The sequence below is a fragment of the Phocoena sinus genome, chromosome 3 (genome assembly GCF_008692025.1).
Source record: "Phocoena sinus isolate mPhoSin1 chromosome 3, mPhoSin1.pri, whole genome shotgun sequence".
Lineage (NCBI taxonomy): Eukaryota > Metazoa > Chordata > Mammalia > Artiodactyla > Phocoenidae > Phocoena > Phocoena sinus.
Genome location: NC_045765.1, coordinates 92,941,661 through 92,966,971, shown reverse-complemented (window position 1 = coordinate 92,966,971; position 25,311 = coordinate 92,941,661). Strand labels below are relative to the sequence as shown.

General features: G+C 32.6%; 1 protein-coding gene across 4 annotated transcripts in view; it reads right to left on the bottom strand.

The window, feature by feature from the left end:
- CHD1 (chromodomain helicase DNA binding protein 1) overlaps positions 1-25,311 on the bottom strand; it is an 81,968-nt gene that overhangs the window by 26,729 nt on the left and 29,928 nt on the right. For all 4 annotated transcript variants that reach the window (XR_004349057.1, XM_032625628.1, XM_032625629.1 and 1 more), the window contains exons 6-28: positions 24,590-24,739; positions 24,177-24,451; positions 22,583-22,808; positions 22,297-22,397; positions 21,691-21,869; positions 20,322-20,449; positions 19,423-19,639; positions 18,667-18,756; positions 17,596-17,786; positions 16,687-16,875; positions 15,213-15,375; positions 14,196-14,348; positions 12,429-12,500; positions 11,823-11,972; positions 9,115-9,263; positions 8,652-8,748; positions 8,437-8,532; positions 6,553-6,729; positions 3,890-4,050; positions 2,560-2,601; positions 1,738-1,868; positions 687-825; positions 308-458 (exon numbers count right to left, since the gene is read on the bottom strand). Coding sequence is in view for 3 of the 4 variants with exons in the window: in XM_032625628.1 (XP_032481519.1) it covers positions 308-458; positions 687-825; positions 1,738-1,868; positions 2,560-2,601; positions 3,890-4,050; positions 6,553-6,729; positions 8,437-8,532; positions 8,652-8,748; positions 9,115-9,263; positions 11,823-11,972; positions 12,429-12,500; positions 14,196-14,348; positions 15,213-15,375; positions 16,687-16,875; positions 17,596-17,786; positions 18,667-18,756; positions 19,423-19,639; positions 20,322-20,449; positions 21,691-21,869; positions 22,297-22,397; positions 22,583-22,808; positions 24,177-24,451; positions 24,590-24,739 (3,427 nt within the window). In the remaining variant the exon portion in view is untranslated. The remainder of the gene's footprint in view (positions 1-307; positions 459-686; positions 826-1,737; positions 1,869-2,559; positions 2,602-3,889; positions 4,051-6,552; positions 6,730-8,436; positions 8,533-8,651; positions 8,749-9,114; positions 9,264-11,822; positions 11,973-12,428; positions 12,501-14,195; positions 14,349-15,212; positions 15,376-16,686; positions 16,876-17,595; positions 17,787-18,666; positions 18,757-19,422; positions 19,640-20,321; positions 20,450-21,690; positions 21,870-22,296; positions 22,398-22,582; positions 22,809-24,176; positions 24,452-24,589; positions 24,740-25,311) is intronic.

Sequence of the window (25,311 nt, the reverse complement as noted above, 5' to 3'; positions counted from 1 at the left end):
AAACAATCCTTTTTTGCTTTTGAATAACATAATAACTGAATGACAGGTTTACTTTTAACCTGATACTATGAAGAAAAATATACCTATGCCTTAATAACAAAAATGTAATTTCAGAGGTAAAGCAGAATCTAGAGATCATTTAAATTCAATCCCTTCATGAAAACCATATTCCAAAGAAGCCAAGGTCACACAGCTAACTAGAGCCATGGTTTCTTGACTCCCAGTTGAGCTTATTTCTAACATAATTTGAAAGCAAAAAATTCAATTTAACATCAGTGGTCAACAGAATCAAGAAATATTTAAGTACCTTGTGTGTCAGACTGAGGTCAGGATCCATTTTAATCATTTCCCAGCTTCCATATCCATATTCGTAGATACCAATTAACAAATTGGAATCATCTTCTTTGCCCCAGTCTATATCAAAATGAGCTGCCTTCGTGTGGCATGGGATGATATACCTATCATTAAAGTTAACAGCCACTGTCAAGTTATAATTGCCTTATTAAAAATTAATTTTGAAAACCATATATGAGTCATTACAACTTCTAAATACTATGCTTTATTTTATTTTTAAAAACATTTTATTCAAATTGGCCAATGGCATAAAAAACATTTTTAACATACATTCATATCCAAATTATTGAATAACAACAAATATTTTACAATGGTAAAAGTAAACAACTCACTGCTTTCTTTCTTCTGGGTCTGAAGGAATGGATTTGTGCAACGGTATTAATTCTTCTTCATGGGAGATGACTAGCTTGGCATTCACTTGTACTCCTGATATTCGGAATGTTGGACCTTTTACTTTTCCAAGTCTACCACCTTAATTTATTTGGAAAAGAATATTAAAAAGTATAAAATATATACTACGAAACGCAAAGCAAAATATGTTATTACTTATATAAATAAGTACTATTTACCTATATTTTATTTTATTTATTTATTTATTTTTTTTTTGCGGTACGCGGGCCTCTCACTGTTGTGGCCTCTCCCGTTGCAGAGCGCAGGCTCAGCGGCCATGGCTCACGGGCCCAGCCGCTCCACAGCATGTGGGATCTTCCCGGACCGGGGCACGAATCCGTGTGCCCTGCATCGGCAGGCGGACTCTCAACCACTGTGCCACCAGGGAAGCCCCTACCTATATTTTAAAGTATTACTTATTTGTGTTAAGGGGAGGCTTGCTGGCAAACCCTAAATTTCACTCGAGATTTTTCAGTACATACTACTGATTATAATATAGCACATGAAGATTCACAAAAAGCATTTCATGTACTTTAGCAAATGCATAAGATACATCAATCTATTAATATGTCAGCCTTTCTAAATAAGAGTTCCAGTATGATTTTTTTCAGTACATATAATTACTGAATCTTATCTATTTTTATTTAGACAGACGAATTACAAAATAAGTAGAAAGTAACTATGCTAAAACCATTATCACATGTGTATACTTATAATAGCTCATCTATACTAAAAATATAGTACAACTAACAATAATTCCTGATGTTACCTCCCAGCCAGAAAATATACCAGGCGGATGGATTCTACTGCCTTCAATAATACAATTCTGCTGCCCATTTTCTCTTAACCAGAAATGGCCTTGCTTTGTTTTATAAAGCATCTTTTAAGACTAATGAATAAGTAACTTAAGATATAATACCTAACTAACTCAATAAAAGCATATTTTGAAACTTCCATTTACCTCTCTTTAAATCACTTTCATTTTAGTATTACCTGTTCGTTCTGTTCCTGAAGAATTGTCCTTTAAAGCTTTAATGCAACCATTATGTACCAATTCTCCTAGTCGTCTGAGGTCTGTCTCTGACTTATCAACTAATTCAGCATCTCGAGCAATTGCATCTAATCTATAATAAAGTAATACAATTTTCAGGTAAATATGCAGAATAAAATGGAGCCATTTAAAACAGATATTATAAGAGTAAACTTCTATAATTTTTTAATTACTATACACTGAGAAAATATGAATAATAAATGTTCAAAACATCTTTTTCATCATCTAAAATAATTATGTAAGTATTTCATTGTAACTTCATGCAAGTCATCTCAAAATAAAACAAAATATTTCTATTTTAAGATGGAGTTTTGGGGAGAAAAACAGAATTAAACCAATTTTAGTCTCTGCCACTCTATAATTAAGATAGTGGTTATAGCGGTTATTGAGAATAACCATTAAACAAAATTGGTCTTTAAGTCAGAGGCTAGGTTAGCAACTTAGCTTCTCTACAGATGAATCTGCTATTTTATAAGCTTGTGATGAAAAGGTAAGAAAAAGCATTTGAAAAGTAGCTTACAATTATAAAAATGCAAATGTTTTACAGGCCATGTATTTTATAGAAAACTTCATTTGTAGATAAAACTTTAGACACTAGAAAGGATTAAGGATAGTACAAAAAGCTTTCAAAAATCTATCCGAAATTTGCTTTCGACAGGTTAACTTTATAAAAACCTTTTACAGCAAATTTAACAATAGTATAAATAAAGCTGACAGCATGTGATACATTCTATAATTCTATTGAGAATGACAGATGTATTTACCTTTCCAGAGGGCCACCAAATTTCTTGTAACTCTTGATAAACCTAACAGAAAATAATTGTTTGATTTAAATGTGGGCTTCACTATTCGTTAAAAAATAGATATAAATATATAGAAATAATACTTGTTAGTGTAAAAGTTCAAGGCACTGTTACTAACAAAAATGAATAAATTATGCTAGAATCAAAACATTAAGATAAACCAAGTAAGACAAGATATATTTTTTAACACCCAGGATGATGTTTAGAAACCAATATAAATAAAACAGAAGCTAAATTTTATTTTAGAAATTATTTTTTTCACAAGACAAAAAAGGTTCAAGGCTACCAGAGGAAGTGTCTCCAGAATTATCAATCACATTACATCTCCTCACATTTCAAGTGTAGATAAAAGTTTACTGAATATAGCTTTAATTCAGATATATGGTATTATACCAACAATGGAAAAATAAATATTACTTAAGAACAAAGCTACCCAAGTGGCTGATGGATGAGGGAAAATATCCAGGAAAAGTAGAAGTTGAAATGCCTCTTCAACTAGAGACAGAAAGTCCAACAAATCACGTGGTCATAAAAGTACCCTAAACAAAATCTAACAATATATTTAGTTTTCTGGTAGAAAAAAATGAGGAAGAACTTTATCAGTCAGGTCTATGATTTAAAAGAAAAGAGTTACAATGGCTTGAAAGAAACAACAAACTCTCAAAATACAACAACGAACAACCTTTCACAAATTTCATATGCAAAAATATTACATAAACAAAGTAAGCTGCTATCCCATTCCCCTTAAATAAATCTGTATATATGAACAAACACATTTTGAAAGAAAACTACAATTTATCCTGCCTGGCCAATCTTACCTCAACTCCTCTATTTGAACATATCAGAAACACTTTTAACATGGTGAGTTTCAAAAAACCAATCACCTCCGTGTAAAAAACTAGAAAAACATGGAACTAAATTACTCCCATGTAAAGAGTAATGTTGGGAGTCATAAATACAGTCAGAATTTTTAATAAATAATCTAATGTACTGAAATATACATTCATTATTCAAAAGGGCTATTATTCTGAACCACATTAATAAAACCAAAATAATTTAGCAGTCTAAATAGAGTACCAATAAATAACACAGAAAAGATTAATGCCAAACTCATTTTTTACCCATAGTTATAAAGAACAACCAAAAGCAGAACCACCCAATCCCTACACAATTATCATATATTTGCCTCCTCTAAAACTTTCATCTTAATCTTTAAAATTTATGGGATTTGTTTTAATTTCACCCCCTACTAAAAGCAAGTTGAAGTAAAAATGGTCTTATGTCATCTTACCGCCGAATTTCTGCATCACTAAATCCTTTAATATTTTCCCGAGGGATAGTTCGTGGTCTTCCACGTTTCTTTGGCCTTTTCCGTTCTGAGACTGAATCACTATCAGATCCAGAGTATCTCCTACTTCTACTGCGCCTCCCTTCACTTCCATTGAAACTAATCTGGAATTTGAAAACAAAATTTTGCCCAAGTTTAGGTAAAGCAGGCTTCTATGTTAAGGGCAAAGAAAACATTATAAAAGATTGACAAAATTAACAAATATGTATCAAAAATATTCTATAAACAAAATTAAAAAGCAAACAAAACAGAAAAAATATAGCACATTAATGACAAAGAGTTATTAAGAGCCTTAACACTTAAAACATTCTCATAAATCAGCAGGAAAATATCCACTGTCCTTTTGTAAAAATATATGAAAGGTTATTAAAAAGCAATTAATCAAATAACAAACACAGAATTATACAACCTCATTGGTATATTTCTTAAAATGTGAATTAAAGTTACAATGAAATGTAATTCTTTCTTTAATCCATCAACTTGACCAATACTAACAAAGCAATAATAGCCAATACTGGTACTGGTATAGAATAACAGTCAAACACCTCTGGTGTGTATTTAAACTGGGACAGAGGGCAGTTTGGCAATATTATATCAAATGTCTTAAAATTTATCATTCTGCTGACCCAGCAACATCCCTACTAGGCATTTTTCTTGATATCAGAAATGTAAAGGAACACTGGCCAAGTCATTTTTACCATATAAAAAAAATTGCAAACAATCTAAATGTTCATCAAAAAAAAGATCAGACAAATAATCTATACAATAGAAAGCTGAGAAGCCATTAAAAATTTTGTAGAATGACTAACATTCATTATACACTGTCAAAAGGAAGAAAGGAAGTCCCAAATTAATGACTCCAATTAAACCTGGCAAATGATATGTATAAAAAAAATACTAGAATTATGTATACTATATACTATAATAATATTATTACTATGATATCTCTGAGTGGACAGACATTCTTCCTGCAAGTCTTTGGAGTTCTTCCAAAGCCTCAGTACATATTCTGAATCCCTAATATGCTGAAAGCTAATTGAAAGTCAATGATGGTATTTAGTTCTTATTTGTTCTAACCTTCTCCCATCCTTTCACTAGATCTAATATAATGCTGTGCTTCCCTTGCACTATAAAAAGAAACCACTAAGGGGTTTGCAGAAATAAACACAAACAAGAAACTACACAAACAATTACTCTCAGGCCAAACACAAATTACTGGGCTCCATTTCTGCCTGGGATGTAAAAGTTGGTAGGCTGCTCCTGCCCTAACAACAAATCTAATCTACAAAATCATAACTTTTATTACATACATCAAAATCACAAGGCAATCTAGTAGTCTAAAATATAAGGAAATAAAGCAGATTATAAGAAGAGATGGAACTTGGACACTGGCTCACTTGTGAATAGCATGAATGGCAGACATCAAGTACCATTCAAGCAGGAAAGAGGAAAGTCAGCTAACATTTGCTAAAGACTGAGTGTGAGCTACCGTGAGAGCAGAGGATCCCTGGGAACCAAAGACACAGGGAGAACCTGTACCCACTCTCAGGTGCTTCTCCACAAACCTCAACCAGCTGCTCATGAGACAGACTGGAAACAGGGCTGGAGATTACAGAAACTTTCCTTCACGGTGAAGGCCTAGAGAAAGAGAGTAGTCACCTTTGAGGGGACAGGCAGAAAGCCTGGCCAGACCCTTCTCACCTACTGAACCGAGGACACAGAAGAAGACCTAATATGGTTATAGGAAAAGAAAACAAAAAACTAGCAGGGCAAGGATTAGGGTAGGGTGGGTTCCTCATTTCCCTCAGACTCAAAATTTAAGGAGATACCAAAAAATTCAGTAATCAGGACAAACAATCTTGTAATGCAACAGTAGTCTAAAAACAGAAGTTAATGCAAAGAGCTCTAACATTAAAGTTTTTCCTTTTGCCACAGGACCCAATATAGCTTGGCACGGCGCTGCCACCATTATTTAAAAATCTACTATTTTGTTCATTTAGGCCATAAAATAAATACCAACAAATTTCTAAAAATTCAAATCACACAAGGTATGCTCTCTGACCATAAAAGAATTAAACTAGAAATCAATAGCAAAGATACTTGACAAATCTCCCAAATATTTGAAAATTAAACAACACACTTCTAAAAAAACCCTATGGGTCACAGAGGAAGTCACAGAAGATATCGGAAAATATTTTGAAATAAATGAAAATGAGAACACAACAAAAATCAGAATTTAGGAGATTCAGAAAAGGCAGTGCTTAGTGGGAAACTTGCAGCATTAAATGCTAATATTAGAAAAGGAAAGTCTTGATTTAATGATCCAAGCTTACACCTTTAGACACTTAAAGGCCTAGACGGTTTCCCTAACGCTGCCTAACACTTAACGAGAAAATAATAACCTATTCTGCACAAACTCTTCCCAAAAATAGAAGAGGAGGGGACACTTTCCAACTCACTTTATGAGACAGGCATTATTAAATCAGATGAAATCATTACTAGGAAAAAAAAAAAAAGGTAAGAATCAATATTTCTCTAAACAAAAAAGACAGTCCAGATGTAAATACTCTTACAATACAGAAATATCTTTTAAATTAAAAAGTCACCTGTTTTGCACAGTTTCTCATTCTGGGGAGCATATAAATTTCTTCAAGTTCCTTTTGTCTTTCTTCCTCTTCTAATCGTCTTCTTTGATCTTCAGGAATGATTTCTTCCCAATTCTTTGAATTTCTTTCAGGTTCCAACTCAATGTCATCCTCATCCATATTTGAAAAGTTGGCAACCTGATAAATTCCAGAATTTTAGCAGAATAAGATTAAAGAAGAACTCATCATTAAATTATATTTTCCTTTTTTAGCGGGAAGGAAGAGGTACACCAGAATAAGATAATATAACTTAAATAGCCTCAGGATAATGAATATGACTATGGGTTAAACCAAATATGACTGCTAAGTTTATTACTTCATGAGGTCAAAGTAGATCAAACCAAATGACTTCTAAGATTTCTCTTCCAGGAATGATTCTCTTTTGCCTTGCTTATCAACAAAACTATTACTAATAACAGAACTAGAGGAAGTTAACAGAGTAACAACAAAGTAATTTATAGAGTAATATGCTAAATCACCTTCTGCAGAAATTACCACACCAGTCCATTAACTACAAAGTGCTATAGAACAACCCGAAATTCTTATTTTTATGATCATAAACGAAGTACCTAAAGAGCTAACGACAAGACACAAGGAGCTCTGAGACCATAGATAAATTTATTTAGGTTCCCTAAGCCCTAGTTTATTCAACTCTGAAAATAGGGGGCTAGTAAGAGCTCACTAACTTTTGTGAGGATTAAGTAAGATAATGCATTTAAAGAACTGTGCAGAGTCTGGTACACAGAAAGCACTCATTAAAGCTAACTGCCAATACTAGTACATTAAAGCTTACAGATAACTGAAAAGACAAGAAAACTATGCTCATGCTATACAAGGAATGGGGCTGAAAATATAGTGCTTATTCTCTCATGTATGCTATCTAAATGTTGATGACAGCCTTAAAGCCAGCTGTGTATGAGTAGCAACTCACTGGTATAAACATAATCTGTATTTATTCAAGTTAACGTATCAGTGACTTTTTCAAATTGCCAATTAGTCAAATTAAAAGCAAATAGTATAACAATGTTTAAAAAAACAAAAGTTCATTAGACAATACCCAGAGTGAGTGCCGGTTCCAGAAAACTTTACCTCTCACCAGGATTACTGAAATAGTCTTCTAACTTTTCTTCCTGCTTCAATTCTTGCCCACTACAGTAAATCCTCTGCACCGCAGCCAGAATGATCCTCTGCATTGCAGGCAGGGTGATCCATTAAAATTGCAAAAGTTTCTATTCACTGCTGTGTCTGTGTGTGGCACATTGCAGGTGCACAATAAATATGTGTAAAATGAATGAATGACATTAATTGACCCTTAAAAACCTCAGGTTGTAGGAAATGGCTAGGATATAGAGGAAGCTGCTTCTTTATGCTAAACAACTGGCACACACTTTATGAGGCTGGTTGACTTTAGGACTCCTTGCAACCTTTTAGCCCTCACCTAACCAGGGGTATTTGTCAGTGTTACTGCTTACTTTGCTTACTCTGTCTGACTGATTTGAGTTAAACTTGAAAACTTGAGTTTTCTTAGCTGTGATAATGCTTAAACTAATCTGATGTCAAAAACTGCTCCAATAAAGATTAGCTAAAGTCTTCAGTCATGAAAACGTAACTGTTCATAAATGATTTGGTCCCTTTCAAATCAGGTCACTACTGGTTTGTCAGGATAAGAAAGAAAAATTTTTATACACCATAGCAAATTTTAAGACAAAGATGTTTTTAACATTTTTAAGATTATCATGCTGATCCTGCTTAAAGAAAGAAAAGATGAATAAAACACTAAATGACAAAAAAATCATCCCTTATCAATTTATGTAATTATAAAGAAAAATTAAAAAAGAAAACTACCTTGAATTGAGAAAGTAATTCATCTCCTACAGTTAAAGGTCCTGGTTCATTTTCATGAGTTTCAGCCCTCTTCAAGATTTCATCTATATCCATTTCCTAAAATAAGAAAGAAATCTTTATTTTAAATATGCTTTATGTTTTAAAATAAATATACTTTACATTTATAGCTTAAAAAACGACACATTTTGAGACAAGTTTGTTTTTGTTTGTTTTACCTGGGGCTCTTGTTCTTCTCCCTCGGGCTCCTTAAAAAGTTCCTCAGCACCAAACTTTAAAATGGCTGATAACTCTTCTTTATTGAAAGGAGTAGAGCTAAAATCAGGACAAACAAAAATACTTAACACTAACAGTCACAAATTTAACATTTACATAGCACTTCTATGAGTTATTGACATAGTCACCTTTACAACAGTTAATATGACATAGATAAGTGAAGCATTACTAGTATACTTATTTTAAAACTAAAGAACTTAAAGCTTAGGGTTTTCCCCCAAGATTACAAAACTAGAGTTGTGAAACCATGTACTGAATGTATGCCATTGACTAGAAATTAGCTCAGTGCTTTAAAAAATAACACTAAATATAGTACTTCAATGACCTGTTTACACTATGTAACATTTCAGAAAAATGAGTATAGTATGATTCTAAAAGGACTTTTTTTTTAAGTAAAGTAACTACCTTGAGGGAGCAGAGCCCGTGTGTAATACTGTCTTCCCAGTTGTGTCCATTCTTTGAATCACAAGATGATCTAAAACCATCTTCTTTTTGGCCCTTTCAAGAATATCCTCTTCAACTGATCCCTTTGTAACTAGACGATAAATGTTCACCTGTAAAGATACACACGATGAAACTTAAAGTGCAGTAAAAAGGACTCGTTTTGCTAATGTTAAATGCCCAAATATTGGTACACAGACTGATGTTCATCTGACATGAAATTTTCACTGGTCAAAAGCAATATGAAAATTAAAAAATATAAAACTAAGTTTCTTCAGTTTAAAGACTGAGAGTATGTCCTTCCTTCTTACATTTTGGTTAATAGACTTTATTTGCTTCATTTTCTTTTTTTAAAGGAATGACAGTAATTTTTAAATTATCTTTTAGCTGGGAAGGAGGGGGAATGGTAGTAAACTTATGACAACCTTATACCAGTTCCCTTAATTCTGATTAATGTTTCATCATTCCAATAATCCAAAATTCCACAAATCACTTGCCAAGTTAATGATTAAGCCCTGCCATTAAAAAAAAAGTTGTTTTCCAAAAGAGACAAAAATTGATGTATAGTAATTCTGCCCTACTTCTCAAAGTCAGTGGTTCTATATCAAACAATACCACCATATAGGGATATTTTGAAAATTTATGGAAACATTTTTAGTTTTCAGTGATTAGGTGGGCTTACCAGCCTTTAGAGCACAGGGACCTGGGATACCAGGCATTCTTCATTAAACTGGACATTTTGGCTCAATGAAAAATTATCCTGTGCCTTTTGAGTCTTCCAAATGATTTTTAAAAACCGTTCTAAATTATCATGAGTCTAAATTATAACTATTTTAATATAAACATGAAGCGTTTTTACAAAGTTACAATACACACTAATTTTTTCAGGATTGAAACTACTGTATAAATCAGTAGATAACTGGATATTGTATTATTTGCATTTTTATCAAAAGTTATTTCTAAACATTTATAGTATTGGGTCACCAATAAAACTCATCTGTATTAGTAACCTACAACTACTCAGTTTGTAGTTGCTGCATGCAAATATTTAAAAGGAGATCTTAGACTCCTTTGATCAGATTTAGAACCAATTACTACTAAAATAGCAAGTACATGAAGCACAGGAATCTTATATGTCACCAGTAATGAAATAGTAAAGAATTTATGTCATTAATAATAAAAATATATTTCATATATATACCTATGTTTAAAAATTTTTGTTAACACAATGGTTGAGAAATCTGTATTGCATTATTTTGTGATCTTATTTAGGTATTCATCCAGAGTTCTACCACACAGCTTTCTATAGTATCTTGTCTTACTGGTTCTTTTCCTAATATGTATCCTCTATTTTCTATCCTGTATTAGAAAATGTGGTAGCCAAGGTCTTTAAGTAGTATAAGTGGAATGTTTAGTCTAGCCATGTGTTGAGGATTTCAATATAGGAGGTATCTGTTCAGTGCAATTAATCACTTTTCTCCATCTCATTCATAATACAGGAAAATGCTGTCTTTTCACATATACATTAGGCCCAGCTCACCTGTGAGAATATGCTATTTCCTCACTTTCTCATCTTTGACAGTCTACAATTTGTCTTGGCATGCTGTTATCCCTACTTCAAGCTTCCCTCTCTCTTATAAGAATTATATGAGTAAAACATTTTTTCCTTTTATATCATTTTTTCCTTTTATATTATGGATTTATTTTTCAGTAGAAAATATGAATGTTTAAAAGTAAATAAAATGTGCCTTTTTGTGCTACTTGCTCATATCTCCTACTTTGAAGAAGTCTGAGAACACTACTGTAGATGGAGGTAAATGAATTAAAAGTACAAGGACCAAGACATCAAAAGGATGACAGATGGTTTTTCTCAAGGGCTATTACAACTGTGCCAGACAGTTGTACAAAACTTATGAGAATGGCTTTTTTGCATGGAGAATCTTGTGAGCACATGGATAAAACACAGCCTAACAAAAAGGAAGCAATGTACTAAGCAAAACTCTTTCAATAGTTAAAATAAGTATATGAAGACATTTTAAAGTTTATATACTGAATGAAGAACATTGTATTCTATAGCTGTAAACTGAATTATGATCAAAAGAGAGTGCATGATCTTATTTAGGCATAGTTTTCTCAGTTCTGTCAGAATTTCCAGGTGATTCTGGTAAATTTGAGTTCCTCAGTACCCTATCTGTTCAATAGCAATATGACTGTTCCAACAATCTTACCAGAAGGATAAACCAAAATCACTTCTAAACACTGATCATAAAAAAGATTCTAAAAGAGTAAAATAGGGCTTCTCTGATGGTGCTAGAATCCACCTGCCACCGCAGGGGAAACGGGTTTAATCACTGGTCTGGGAAGATCCCACATGCCACGGAGCAACTAAGACCGTGCATCACAACTACCGAGCCTGTGCTCTAGAGCCTGCGAGCCACAACTACTGAAGCCCGTGTGCCTAGAGCCTGTGCTCCGCAGCAAGAGAAGCCACCGCAATGAGAAGCCCGCACACTGCAATGAAGTGTAGCCCCCACTTGCCACAACTAAAGAAAGCCTGTGTGCAGCAACGAAGACCCAACACAGCCAAAAGTAAATAAATAAAATAAATTTATTTTTAAAAAACTTTAAAAAAATAAAAATAAAAGAGTAAAATAAGGAGAATTAAAAAATACCTGTTTCTTTTGCCCAATTCGATGAGCTCTAGCCTGTGCCTGAAGATCATTTTGTGGATTCCAATCAGAATCAAATATAACAACAGTGTCAGCTGAAGCTAAGTTAATTCCTAAACCTCCAGCTCTTGTGGAAAGCAAAAAACAGAAATCCTGTAAGGAATTACAAATAGGCACAATTAAAAATTTTTCTAAACTGGGACTGTGAATAATCAATGTGAGAATTTTACAATTGAATTTCTGAATTTAAAAAGTATTTTACCAATAAAACTGAAAGGTAGTTTTAAAAATTACTAATAAAGTATATAAACATCTAGCAAAACCAATCAACAAGACTCCAAAATACAAATATATATATATGGGAATAATAAACAATTCAAAAAGAATTCTAAATCAAAGTGGGCTAATTTATTTTGAAGCAAATCTAACTGTCCTATATTGTAATAGTATTGATACGAAAGGGTAAAATTCCTCAGATTTAACATAGAATACTGATTTAAAAAGCTCACTTGCAAATCGAAACTGGCTACCACCAATAAAAAACTACAAGTTATGTATGACTAAAATAATGACTAAAAAATTTATTTACAATTTTGAAAGCATTCATACCTCTGATCCTTCAGCATTAAAATGATCTAGAGCTTGCTTCCTCAGCTCTCCTTTTATTGATCCATCTAATCTCTGGAATAAAACATTAAAATACTGCATTGTAACAGAATCAAAACTTTAAAAAGGGATTAAATTCAATTATGAAATTAAGTATGAAAATGCAGCATCGCTTTTGCTAACACTAGAAGGTACTTATAGGTAGGAAAGCAACGCCCAGGAATTCTGTCTCCAGAATCTGTGCTCTTAACCACTGGAACTACTTTCGCTAAGAGTAAATAATAGCACTGGCTGTCATTTTACCTGAGACCCACCGTAAGAATACATTTTACACGTGAATGAAGTATACAGCTATATGCCCAAAGCAAGTCTCATGACACAATGTACTGTGATATACCCTCACTATTTTATGATTAAAAAAAAAAAAAGTTGGTACAACCCATTAAACTGATTCCCAGATCCATTAATGGGTTACAGCCCACAGTTTAAAAAACAGTCCAGTGTGGTTATGGACCAACACACTGACGTCACCTGAGAACTTAGAAACGCAAATTACTGAGACCCATTTCAGACCTACTGAATCAAAAACTGTGAGAGAGGGATCCAACAAAAGCCCTCTGTTTTTAAAGTATGAGAATCACTAATTTCGGGCACCATGGCTCTAGATGAATAGCCCACATTTGAGTATACTGAGTATTCATGGGTGCCTTGGGCAAGTAATTTGCCTTTTTCTCCTTGTAAGTTTCCTTCTCACTAAATGGACATAGGAAGTAGTGTACTTCCTTCATACAGAGGATTCAGTTAGAGAACATAGTAAAACACTTAGCACAGTGTCTGACATATTGAGTGTTTACTAAATATTACCTAAACAAGAATGTCCAAAATCAAAAAAGTTTTTAAAGTATTATGTTTCTTTTTCACTAAAAATTACAATTAGTAAAACCTTTCATTCTTTCTACTTTTTCCCCTAAATGACTACATGTATCTCAATCAAGTTTATATCACCCAACACCTGCTCTTCATAGCACTTACCAGAGTTATAACATTACATTTGTAATTACCTACTTAATGGCTATCTCCCACACCAGATTGTAAGCTCCAACAGAGCAGGGATTATGTGTATTGAGGTTCATCATTATAATTCTACTTCTATTTTACTGCCTGTACTAAATATACATCATTTATTAGCTGTATATGCTATGTGTTCGGTATGTTCCAGGTACTGTTCATAAAATTGCTCTAAGGACTAAAGTAAAGTGCTAAGACTGACTCTGATATTAAACACTCATTCATATTAGCTGTAATTATATTGAATGAATTTCAAAATAAATATTGAATAGACAGAATATAAGCCCATTTTGGTCTTTGGTATATTTTCTAAAGTCATGTAAGTTTTACTCAGCAAACTATGCATTAGAATAACTATGAGCTCATAATCTTCAGAATCTGCAACAGTCCTGGCAACATTCACAAGAACTGCTCTCTCTTATCCTTCCTAAGACTAAAGCCTAATACATAAGGCTGCCCCTTAGGATTTGAACACAGGAGAGGAATACAAACTTAAAAGAAAGACTGCTTTGCTATAAGGTCAAGAAGAAAAACAAAAAGAATGACAAAAATTTTTTTAACAGATCTATTTTCTTAAACAGAGTATGATTTATATAAAATCTATTCTTCATTTACAAAAGAATTTCAAAGGTAATTTTGTAGAACACGCCCAGGAATTAGATGAAATTTAAATCAACCAAAAAGACAAAATGAAATGCTTACTTGAAAGGGGAATTGACGATACTTCAAATATTCTGCAAGTATATCTAACATCCGCACCATTTGAGAAAAAATAAGAACTCTATTGCCTCGCTCTCTTAGGCGAATTAACAGTTTGTCAAGAAGAATTAATTTTCCGCTACTACGGATTAAGTGCTACAAGGAAACAATAAATTACAACTGTTATGACGCATTAAAAGAACTATATCAAATTAAATAAATGCCCCACAACACCTGTTTCTTTAATTATTTTAAATTGAGATTTTAAATTTTCATAATGTTGGAAATAGTTTATTTCAGTTTTTGAAATTTTCTAGAAGCTTTATCAATTTGCTCTATGACTTGAGCTAAATTTTCCTTGCCATTTAGCACCTAGGTTTTTGCTGTATTTTCTGGAGATAAAAAAACAAAAGCACTGTTTCACTCTATTTGCCAGTTATTACACCATTTCTCCAAAAATCTTAGCTGAAAAACAATACACTGAAAGAAGCAACAACTAAGTAATCAAAGGTCTTGAAAGAGTGCGAAAATGTATTCTAATTTATATATATAAGTCACTGATAGCACTTCAAAGCACTACTATAGCTGGATGACAATTGTGCCTTCTTCACACTCTTCATTTGTCTTCCAGAAGTGATAGGAAAGGTAAGATCTAAGGTCCAGATGCCCTTCTTAAGACTACCATTTGCCATGTCACGAATTCAGCACAATCACTATTAGTGAATTTTTTCCACAATGAAAAATACACTAAGGGGTTTTTGCTGGATAAAGTGCGACAGCCCATGGTTAGAGAGATCTGTTTTTAGAAAAATGATCAAAATGATTAAATGGATAAATTATAATTTTAAAATCTTTTTATAAAGACTAAAAAATAAGCAGCACCATTATTTAAATATACCATTAACCAAAGAGAACTTCTAGCCAATATATTAAAGCACTGTGCCATTTTCAGTTAAAACTGAAATAAACCTTTCTAGAATTTTGCTTTACCACAAAGTTATAAAATTTTTAAATTCTTACTTGTAAGGCCTCCTGTTTATTATAGAATTCATTATTATCTGGTGGTTTAATGAGGTAGCAATGGTTACAACATTTCTTTAGCTCCATCATAATATTCAAAAAGCCTGAGGTACTGCCCTTGGAACCTTTGCTGAGGGCTTTGTAATTCCTAGTTAATATCCATCTGTTTAGAAAAATGATTATGAAAATGATGTAGCAGAACAATTATCAGGATGAATTCTAAAACCATAAAAAATCAATTAAGTACCAAAGCAAAACTGCACTATTAAGAAGTTCAACTGCATATACAATGGACCAAACTCTGTTCACAAGACTACTGAACCTCATTCATAAGACTCATGAGAACACATAATTTGTTATCCGAACCATTAACTACACAAAGTAAAGGCTTAACATAACATAGTGAATATAGTATATTAATCCCTTACCCCAAAAATGTATTTTTAAAATGGTCAACTGTATTATCTATCTTAACCTTCCTACAAATTACACTGGGTACCTAATACGTCATGAGGATATCTGGTTTAGCCCCACTGCCTTCTCTAAATTACAGTTACACAATACACATGCGACTTAGAAAAATGGTAAGTGATTACTTTATTACTGCAAATTATACATAACATTTCCTCTCATCATGATCTAACTTGACTAATATCTTTTATTTTCTTCCTTTTTACAAAGTTAGTCTTTGAAGGGACTTGAAACAATTACATCTGATTTGCCTCAAAATGACAGAAAATAGGGGAAGTGGGGGTGGCTAGAGATAAAATAAGACTGGCTATGAGCTGAAAACCAAGCTGAGCGATGGAGTTTAATGTATTACCCTATTCTGCATATGTTTGAAATTTTCCATAATAAAAATGTGAAATTTATATAATAAATGTATTTTTTAAGTGGATGACACAGATTTATCATAAAATATGTTTCTGAGAATTCAGATGCATGTAGCAGTGCATTTTATGCAATTAAATGTTTAAACAGATATTAGGACACATATTTCTTTTTGATTCTTTGAAGTGTTACTATATAGATCCAACATACATAATTTATACAAAATATGATTATTAACATTCTTCGAAAAGCAGCGGAGGCCTAAAATTTTGTTCTAAGTTTGTTTTTCTGGCTTCCACTTCTATCTGTCAATTATATAATCATCATAATTACAAAATAATGCCTTGGTATCATGGCAATCCTAACACTTAAAAAGAAACCCTCCATAATGTAACAGTACGAAATAGAGAAAAACAATTAATGATGTGTTATAAGATGAATTTAGTCTTATGTCACCCATGATCTTGGACATGCCATTAAATCTCTCTGCCTCAATCAATATTCCAATGAATAAACCCATTCTAAAATTCAAGAATTGTTACTGCTCTAAGACCCAAATGGGGCTGGGGGGCACCTGGATGAGACAAGGACAGGGATTATATACAATTAAATGTTCAGAACATGTGCTCTGTTTACAGCTTACTTGTAGTATTGTTTCTGTAAAGCACTCATTTCCATTCTTAAAATCTGCTCAACCTTGGCAGGAAGAGATTTTTCCACATCTTTCTTAACCCTGCGTAACAGAAATGGCTCAAGCTCCTTGTGGAGGCTTGCATAACCATATTCTCTGCCTTTGCCATGTTCTTCTTCAAAATCTTCCCAGGAAGAAAACCTTAAAAATTTAAGCAAATGGAAGAATCACTAAAAGAAGTCAAATTGCATTTGAGATTTTTCAGGATAGTCAGATGTAAACAAAGTACAGATTTTTAGAAAAAAAAAAAATTAGCTAAAATTAATCACTTCTAATAACTATCTTTCCAAGAAATCTATTGTATATCTATATAGAGGTAAAATATAAGGAGTTGTTTTATAAATAATTTTAGACTTTCCTTGAGTTAAATAAAGATGAAATATTTTCAAATACGGGAGTAATTATCAGTAAAATATTTCTCAAAGAAAGTTCTGAATCTATTCAAAGAAAATATGTATGTGAACTTGGACGAGTTGTTTACCCTTACTTATTCTGGTTTCCCTCATTTAGAAAATGGAATTTTCTAAGAGCACCTTGTTACTGTTGTTACTGCTACTGTTAAGTACTAAGAATGATACTATTTCCATTTTTTAAGCAAGGTATATTTTGAACCCAGGCAAAATCAACTGTTATAATTTATTATATGTGGCTCAAGCTTATTTACAAAATTGGAAAATTAAAGTATTATTTCAAACATGAAATATTCCATCCCATTTCCATTTCTTTTCTTCTTAATAATCCCTGGTCCAATGTTTGGGACAATAAAACCTCCTTCTGACCTTATTACCTACACTAATTATTTTCCTGCTAAACTTAGCATACAAAACTAACAGTAACATTGTGTATCTCAATTTATCTTACTTTTCTGGCATAATGAAATGTAGCAAAGACCAGAGCTCTTTGAGGGAGTTTTGCAGAGGAGTTCCAGTGATAAGGAGACGGTGATTGGACTTAAAATCTATTAAAGTTTTATACAGAAGAGAATCATCATTCTTTAATCGATGTGCTTCATCTACACCTATAAATGCCCAATTTAGGCCTCCAAGGAATGCCTTAAAATGAACAGAAAAACATAGTTAATATTTCGAGAGAAACATTAAAATGGGGCAAATTTAAAACAAACCTATATCTAATATTCAGATAAAAATTATGTATTATTCTAAGATTTATTGGAATCTTCAAATCAAGTAACTCAACATGCAAAATAAAGTTCCTTCCATGACTAATTGAGCCATTAGAAAAACAAAGTATAATATAATAAAATGAAAGTTTTTTTTACCAGCTTACATATTGAAAATAAAACTATAGTATCATTTAAAAATTTTACAGAAGATTTTTAAGCCTAAGCCCAGTAGAAACCTCTATTAATGTTAATTTGGAGAAAATAAATTTGGAACAGTGTCTTACTCCAAGTGTAGTTATAATTTACTGTATAATTTTTATGAATTGTATATCTCCAATAATATAAACGTGGGTGTCTGACTTAAAACAGAGACAAACCTGATTCTGCTACTTAATAGTTGTATGACCTTAGGCAAGTTCATTAACTTCCTTGAGACTTGACTTTTCTTCACAATAGGGACAGCAATATATTATAAAATAATTATGAAGAATTAAATAATAGGTATAAAGCATTTACCCAGTGGTAGCGTAATCCTGTTAAGTATCTTCCTCCTCTTTAAAGACTTCACAAATCAACAGACACTACACTAAACTAGTTTCATATTCTTTGGCTTGTTTTTACAACACTTTAAAAATGTAAAAATCATTCTTACTTCAAGGATCATAAAAAAAATAAACAGATAAGCCAGATTTGACTCACAGGCTTTAATTTGCTGACCCTTGATTTAAGTTATCTTCTCATCCTATCCACAACATATGGTAAAGGAAAAACTGATGTATACCAAACAGAGAAACACAGATAATACACACCTTATCCTTCAATAAGATTTCATAAGTTGTTAACAGTATATTAAACTTTAACCGTTTGGTCTGGGGATGCATCCATTCATGAGTTCTTATCTATCAAGAAATTTCAAAGACAATTTTAAGACAAACAGTAAAAAAAAGTATACTGTTACTTGAATATCTAAAATAAAATCCATTCAAAATACACAAAAAACTATGTCTATATGTTTAGGTAATAAAATAATTTTAACTATTCTTTATATAGTCCAACAAGCTACATTGATCTTACTTATCATAAATAAAATATAAATACTCCAGCATATCAAAACCTTCTATAAAAAAAGACACATTTTTAATATACACTTTTTACTGAAGGAAGTTCTCATTTGACGAAACACAAGTGATTTTTTTTTTTTTGAGGATGAAATATTATGTCTGGGTTTGCTTCACAATAACTGGGGGGAAAGTACCATGTAGAGGTACAGATGAAACAAAACTGGCAAGAGTTAAAATTGTGAAGTTGGACCTATGCACATGGTAATTTATTATACTCTTCTGTAGGCTTTCATGTATATTTGAAACTTTCAATAAGGCAGGAAAAAATATATATAAAGTAACACTAAACCAAAAATTAATTTTTATTAAGCCAATCAAACACGTATTGAATCTTACTGTGTGGCAAGCTTAATGCTAGAAACTAAGACTTTATAAAGACAAATCAAGATGTGTCCTCAAAGACAAGTTTGTCTAAATTTCTAAATTTCTGACAAAACAACTTACCATGTTTCTGCTGTTGATGTCACCTAAATAAACCACAGCATTCATTTGAGAAGCCCATGTTTGAATCTCCCTTTGCCAGGAAGTGAGAGTGGAGAGTGGTACTACTAATAGAAAAGGTCCATATAATTGGTGTTCATGAAACAAATAGTTTAGAAATGAGATCGTCTGTATTGTTTTTCCAAGGCCCATTTCATCAGCGAGTATGCAACTATTTCCTCTACAAAGTTAAAAACAAAAATCATGTATGCAATAAAGATTCAAATTTACAAGAAACCTTTTTACATAATCCATGTACAAGTTTATATGAAGTTAAATAAGATTAATCTGATAGTATTATGTATAATATGCCACTTATATTAACTATAAATAATAAATGTCAAGGCCATTTTAATAGTGTAAGAGAAGAGTTTATCACTTTAGACCAGAAGCAGCTAAAAGATTAACAGCATTACCTATAATCAGATATGTAGACAAGAACACAACCCATCACAAGTGGTAGAGCCCAGATAAAACTACAGCTATGGTAGTTTTTTAAAAAAATTGCACCTCAGTCACCTCTATTGCCAAGAACAGAGTAGGGGACATGGGAGAGAGGAAAAAAAAATAGAGGCCTAAATGGATATTAAAAATAACTGGAGGAGAAATAGTCCAGGACTACTGTGAAACAGAACGTATACATATTCTGATTTCAATTTCAATAAAAACTTACTTAAATACTGCAATGATCAAAAGGTTCTTCCTTCTTAATATGTAATAAGTACTGTTTATATAATTGGAAATTCAAAGACCTGCATATAAACACCAAAGGGTCTTATTCTTTACGTTGGTAGAAAACTTTTCCAAACCCTGTATTTGTAAAATTTTTACCCTCTACAATAGACAATTCAAAATATACTTACTTGCACCAAGAGTGAGCAAGCCAATTTAAACCATTCAGTTGATAATCTCTTAATTCTAATCCCTCATGTCCTCCAATATAGGATGGCTGCTTCTTCAGGGCTACAAATCTTGGCCTTTGTTTTAAAACCTTTAGTAGAAATAAATGTTAGTATGAAGAATTCTTAAACATAAGAAATCATATTAAAAGATGAAGATCTTTTAATCTTTTACCATAAATTTAAAAATTTCATTTCAAATCATCAAGCCCAGAAATTCCATGACTCAAAATATATCTGAGGATTCAGTCAAAGAAGACTGTTTTCTATTACTGTAACAATGTACAGTAAAATATTTTGCTCTCTTTTGTGAATAAAATGATAGATAAGTTCTTACTGAAATACTTGGGTCTCACATATTTCACAAGCAAAAGCTATATTAAACTCATTCATTTAACCATTGCTCTAGCACTGACCTAGAAATAAACCATAAAACTGGTTTAACTTCCCATTTGATTTCTGATTTCTAAATTACCATTATGAATTTAATTCCATCTTGTAATAAGAAAACAAATTCTAGTAGTACAGACCCCAAACTATTACTAATAGTAATTTTAAGTACAAAGATATTATATTAGGCAAGGTAGTCCTGGATACTTTCTTATGGGGACATCCCTCTTTTCCTACCATTACGGAAAATATTCACTACTTTTTAATAAATAAATAAATAAATAAATAAATTTATTTATTTATAGCTGCATTGGGTCTTCATTGCTGTGTGTGGGCTTTCTCTACTTGTGGCAAGCGGGGGCTACTCTTCATTGCGGTGCATGGGCTTCTCATTGCGGTGGCTTCTCTTGTTGTGGAGCGCGGGCTCTAGGCACACAGACTTCAGTAGTTGTGGCAGGTGGGCTCAGTAGTTGTGGTTTGCGGGCTCTAGAGCACAGGCTCAGTAGTTGTGGCGCATGGGCTTAGCTGCTCCGTGGCATGTGGGATCTTCCTGGTCCAGGGCTCGAACCTGTGTCCCCTGCATTGGCAGGCGGATTCTTAACCACTGTGCCACCAGGGAAGTCCTTCACTACCTTTTAAATCAAGCATATACATCTAGTTTCCAAGGAATTTTCCCTTTTTGATCTCCCTAACCCACTCCCCACAACTACCACCACCAATTTATTATCTCTCTGATACAGATTCACTCAACAAGGCTAAAAGACAGTGCCACATGTAAGATGGAATAGCAATTACAGGAACATCATTTCCTGTAAGACCTACCATCCAAGCAGTTCTCTCCTTTAGCCTATGTGAAATCAGGATCCAACTCTCTATGTAGGCTTGTAATATTTATGATGCATAAATATATTTTCAATAATTAAAAACGGCAAACAATACTTACTTTGCAGTCTTTAAAAGGAGTAGTTTTTGACTGATTCCTGCTGAAATACTCATCTATGCACGCCTGAAACTTTTTGGAAATGAGAGCTCCATCTTCCCAGCTGCACTCTGAGTATGGAAGGCCCTGCCATTTGCAATAATAATCAGGATAGCCAGCAGCTGACTTTTGATTTGAATGAGCTGTGAGATAAATCAGGTATTTATTTTACTTTTTACACTGTATCTTATCCAAGGAATAATTCTTGGTTAAAAACTATACAAGTAAAAATAAGCCATCTGATTTACGATGCTCTATTATTATTTTTTTTTTTTTTTGTGGTACGCGGGCCTCTCACTGTTGTGGCCCCTCCCGTTGTGCAGGCTCAGTGGCCATGGCTCACGGGCCCAGCCACTCCACGGCATGTGGGATCTTCCCGGACCAGCACACGAACCCGTGTCCCCTGCATGGGCAGGCGGACTCTCAACCACTGCACCACCAGGGAAGCCCCTACTATTACAGTAAGAGCAAGCTACTGTATTTGATGTGTAAGCAGTAAATTTAAGATTTTTTTCAGATGACTTCAAGCATGGAAAGATAAATGTTTAATTAGAATCATTTATTACTAACCAATTATTCGCTCCACTATTTGATACTGCTTATGGAGATCATCTGTAAGTTCTTGCTGGCAATTATAATATTCCACATCTTCTGGAGAAGCATTTTTCAACCTGAAAGATTATTAATCCAAGAACAGACTTAAAAATCTCCCCCAATAACCCATCCCCCAAACACCATCTGTAGCACAAAATCTCCCATTTTGCCACTCATCATGTGAATCAGTTTGAATAATGAAGAAACTGAAAAAGAAATAAAGTTAAGCATCATTAATTTTTAACTCTAAGATAAAACATACCATCTTTTTGTTTCCTGATCTTTTTTCTTATAATTATCTAATTTTTTCATTCCTCTAACATTCTGCTGCTTAAGGGTTTCTTCTGTCTCCCAAGTATTGTGGATATGTGACCATCCTTTCCATTTAATTAAATACTGGATCTCTCCTGGTTCCTTGTTTTTTTCAAATCCTGCATTTGGGTCACCATCTGCTTCAACTGCATAGATGGTTGTAGTAGCACCAGTAGCTGAAAAAAAAAGCACAATACATTCCATATAATTCTGTTATAGAAGCATTTCAACTCAAAAATTCAAGAATATAAATAGAAAAATATATGCTCTTCTAAATAAAAAACAGGGTGTAAGAATTTATGGGAAATTATATTACACATTTATAAAAGAAACTCTGAATTCTAGAACAGAAAGATTATCTAATTTAATCCCCTCGGTTTTAAAATTAGAAATAAAAGGTCAAAAAGACAGCAGCTCACATGAGATCATACAGCAATATATGATAACTGATGACTGAAACATTAATAATTGGAAATTAAAATAACTAAAAATCATCTTTAAAAACTACATTTCCAAAATCACTATGTGGAAAAGACATCTGCACCCCCATGTTCACTGTAGCATTACTTATAATAGCTAAGACACTTTGGAAAGAGTGTAAGTGTCCATTGACAAATAACTGGATTAAAAAAAACGTGATACATACATATACATATACATGTACATATACAATGGAATACTATTCAGCCATATAAAAGGAGGAAATCTGCTATTTGTGACAACATGGATGGACCTTGAAGGCATCACGCTAAATGAAATAAGTCAAAGAAAGACATGCTGTGTGATCACACATATATGGAAAAGGGAGGGAGAAAAGGGAAGAATTCATAAAATGAGAGATCAGATTCATAGTTACCAGAGGTAGGGCAAGTATGATGAAGGTGGTCAAAAAGTACAAACTTCCAATTATAAGATAAATAAGTACTGGGTAAGTAATGTACAACATAATGACTATAATAAGCACTCCTGTATGGTATACCTGAAAGCTGCTAAGAGAGTAGATTCTAAAAGTTCTCATTACAAGGGAAATTTTATTAAAAATTCTATCTATATTGAGATGACAGATGTTAACAAAACTTATTATGGTGATCATTTCACAATATGTGTAAGTCAAGTAATTATACTGCCCACCTTGAGACTTATACAGTGCTGCATTGTCAATTATGTCTTAAAAAAACTGAAAGGAAAAAAATGCACGTCAAGGTAATTAAAAAGTAACTTACATATTTGAGATAGAAGAAAGAAGTTTTAAACCAAACCATATGTCAAATTGAAAATACTTTAAAAACAACCATTTATTTAGGCATGGTAACAGGAAAACTCAAACGCACAGGTTAAAAATTCCCTAATATCCGCAACGTATGATGAGATCAAATGGATACTTCCTGGGAAGAAAATATTCAGGCTAAGCAAAGTATATTTTATAGCAAATAAGAAAAAAATCCACCCTCTTGGCTTTCAAAGTTGAAAAATCTTCAAGAAATACTTTACTCTAGTAAATATTACTGAAACAACCAAAAAATAAATGTTTTTAAAAAAAATACCTCCTTTTCTCCCAATCCGACAATCCATAAACCGTTCTATTGTTTCAAATTCCTCTTCCTCGGGTTGAGGAACATCCTCTCCACAGACTTCAAGTAGGTCATCAGAATCTGTTTTCATTTCTTCGTCTTCCTTATAGCTAATATTGACAGTTGCTTGTCGACGAGAGCTTCTTTTATCATTATCATAGTCTTCTTCATCCTCCTCCTCCTCCTCAGATGAATCAATCTGTCTCTTTTTTTGTCCAATAATCTTTTTTCCATTTTTTGACTTAGATCTAGTGAAGACCAGGGGAGAGAGGTGTTTTACAGAAATACTGGCATAAAAACAAGATTTGAGAAACTGTGAGAAAAAGAACGAATACCTTCTATAACCAACAATTTTCAGAATCAAACCAAGAACATACTATACTTACCTATTCTGAGGTTTTCTACTTTTAACTTTGTTTTTTGGCTCATAATCAGATTCTGTTTCATCACAACTACTTTTATCTCTTTCTTCTTCAGATTCTGAATCTGAACCAGACTGAGATGGAGATCCTGACCCAGACATCTGCCAATCTTCACTGTATGTAAAATATATAAAGGATGTTATTCATACTTATCATATTGCAAATTATGTCTGATAAGATATAAAAATAATCAGGCTAAATTACATTCCAGCTGATATCAAAAATATTGCTTTCACCATTATAAAAATACTCAAATGTCTATAGAATAAGAAAAATGCTAGAAAATATTCTTCATAGATTTCTCCAACTCCATAGTTTTCTGTTAATTATTTAGTTATACCTCAATGAAAGGCAAATTAAGTGGATCTATTTTGACTATTAGTATAGATGAAAACACAGTATGTTAATTTGAAGTCACAGTGTTTAATTTTGAAAACCTTGTATAATTGTTATACTTGCCATTTCAAAAAGAGATTCTAATCCCTTTAATTTTCTGGAGATTGTGACTTTTAAAAACATACTCTTCAAAACTGATTTTTAAAATACAACACATTCATTAAGAAGCTTAAAATAAGGTATCAGAAAATGCAAAAACAAACAAAAAATTCCATCTTAACCAACATTCAATTATTACCTTAACTTTATTACTATTTTTAGTCTATTTAATTCCAATTAACATGTAAAGA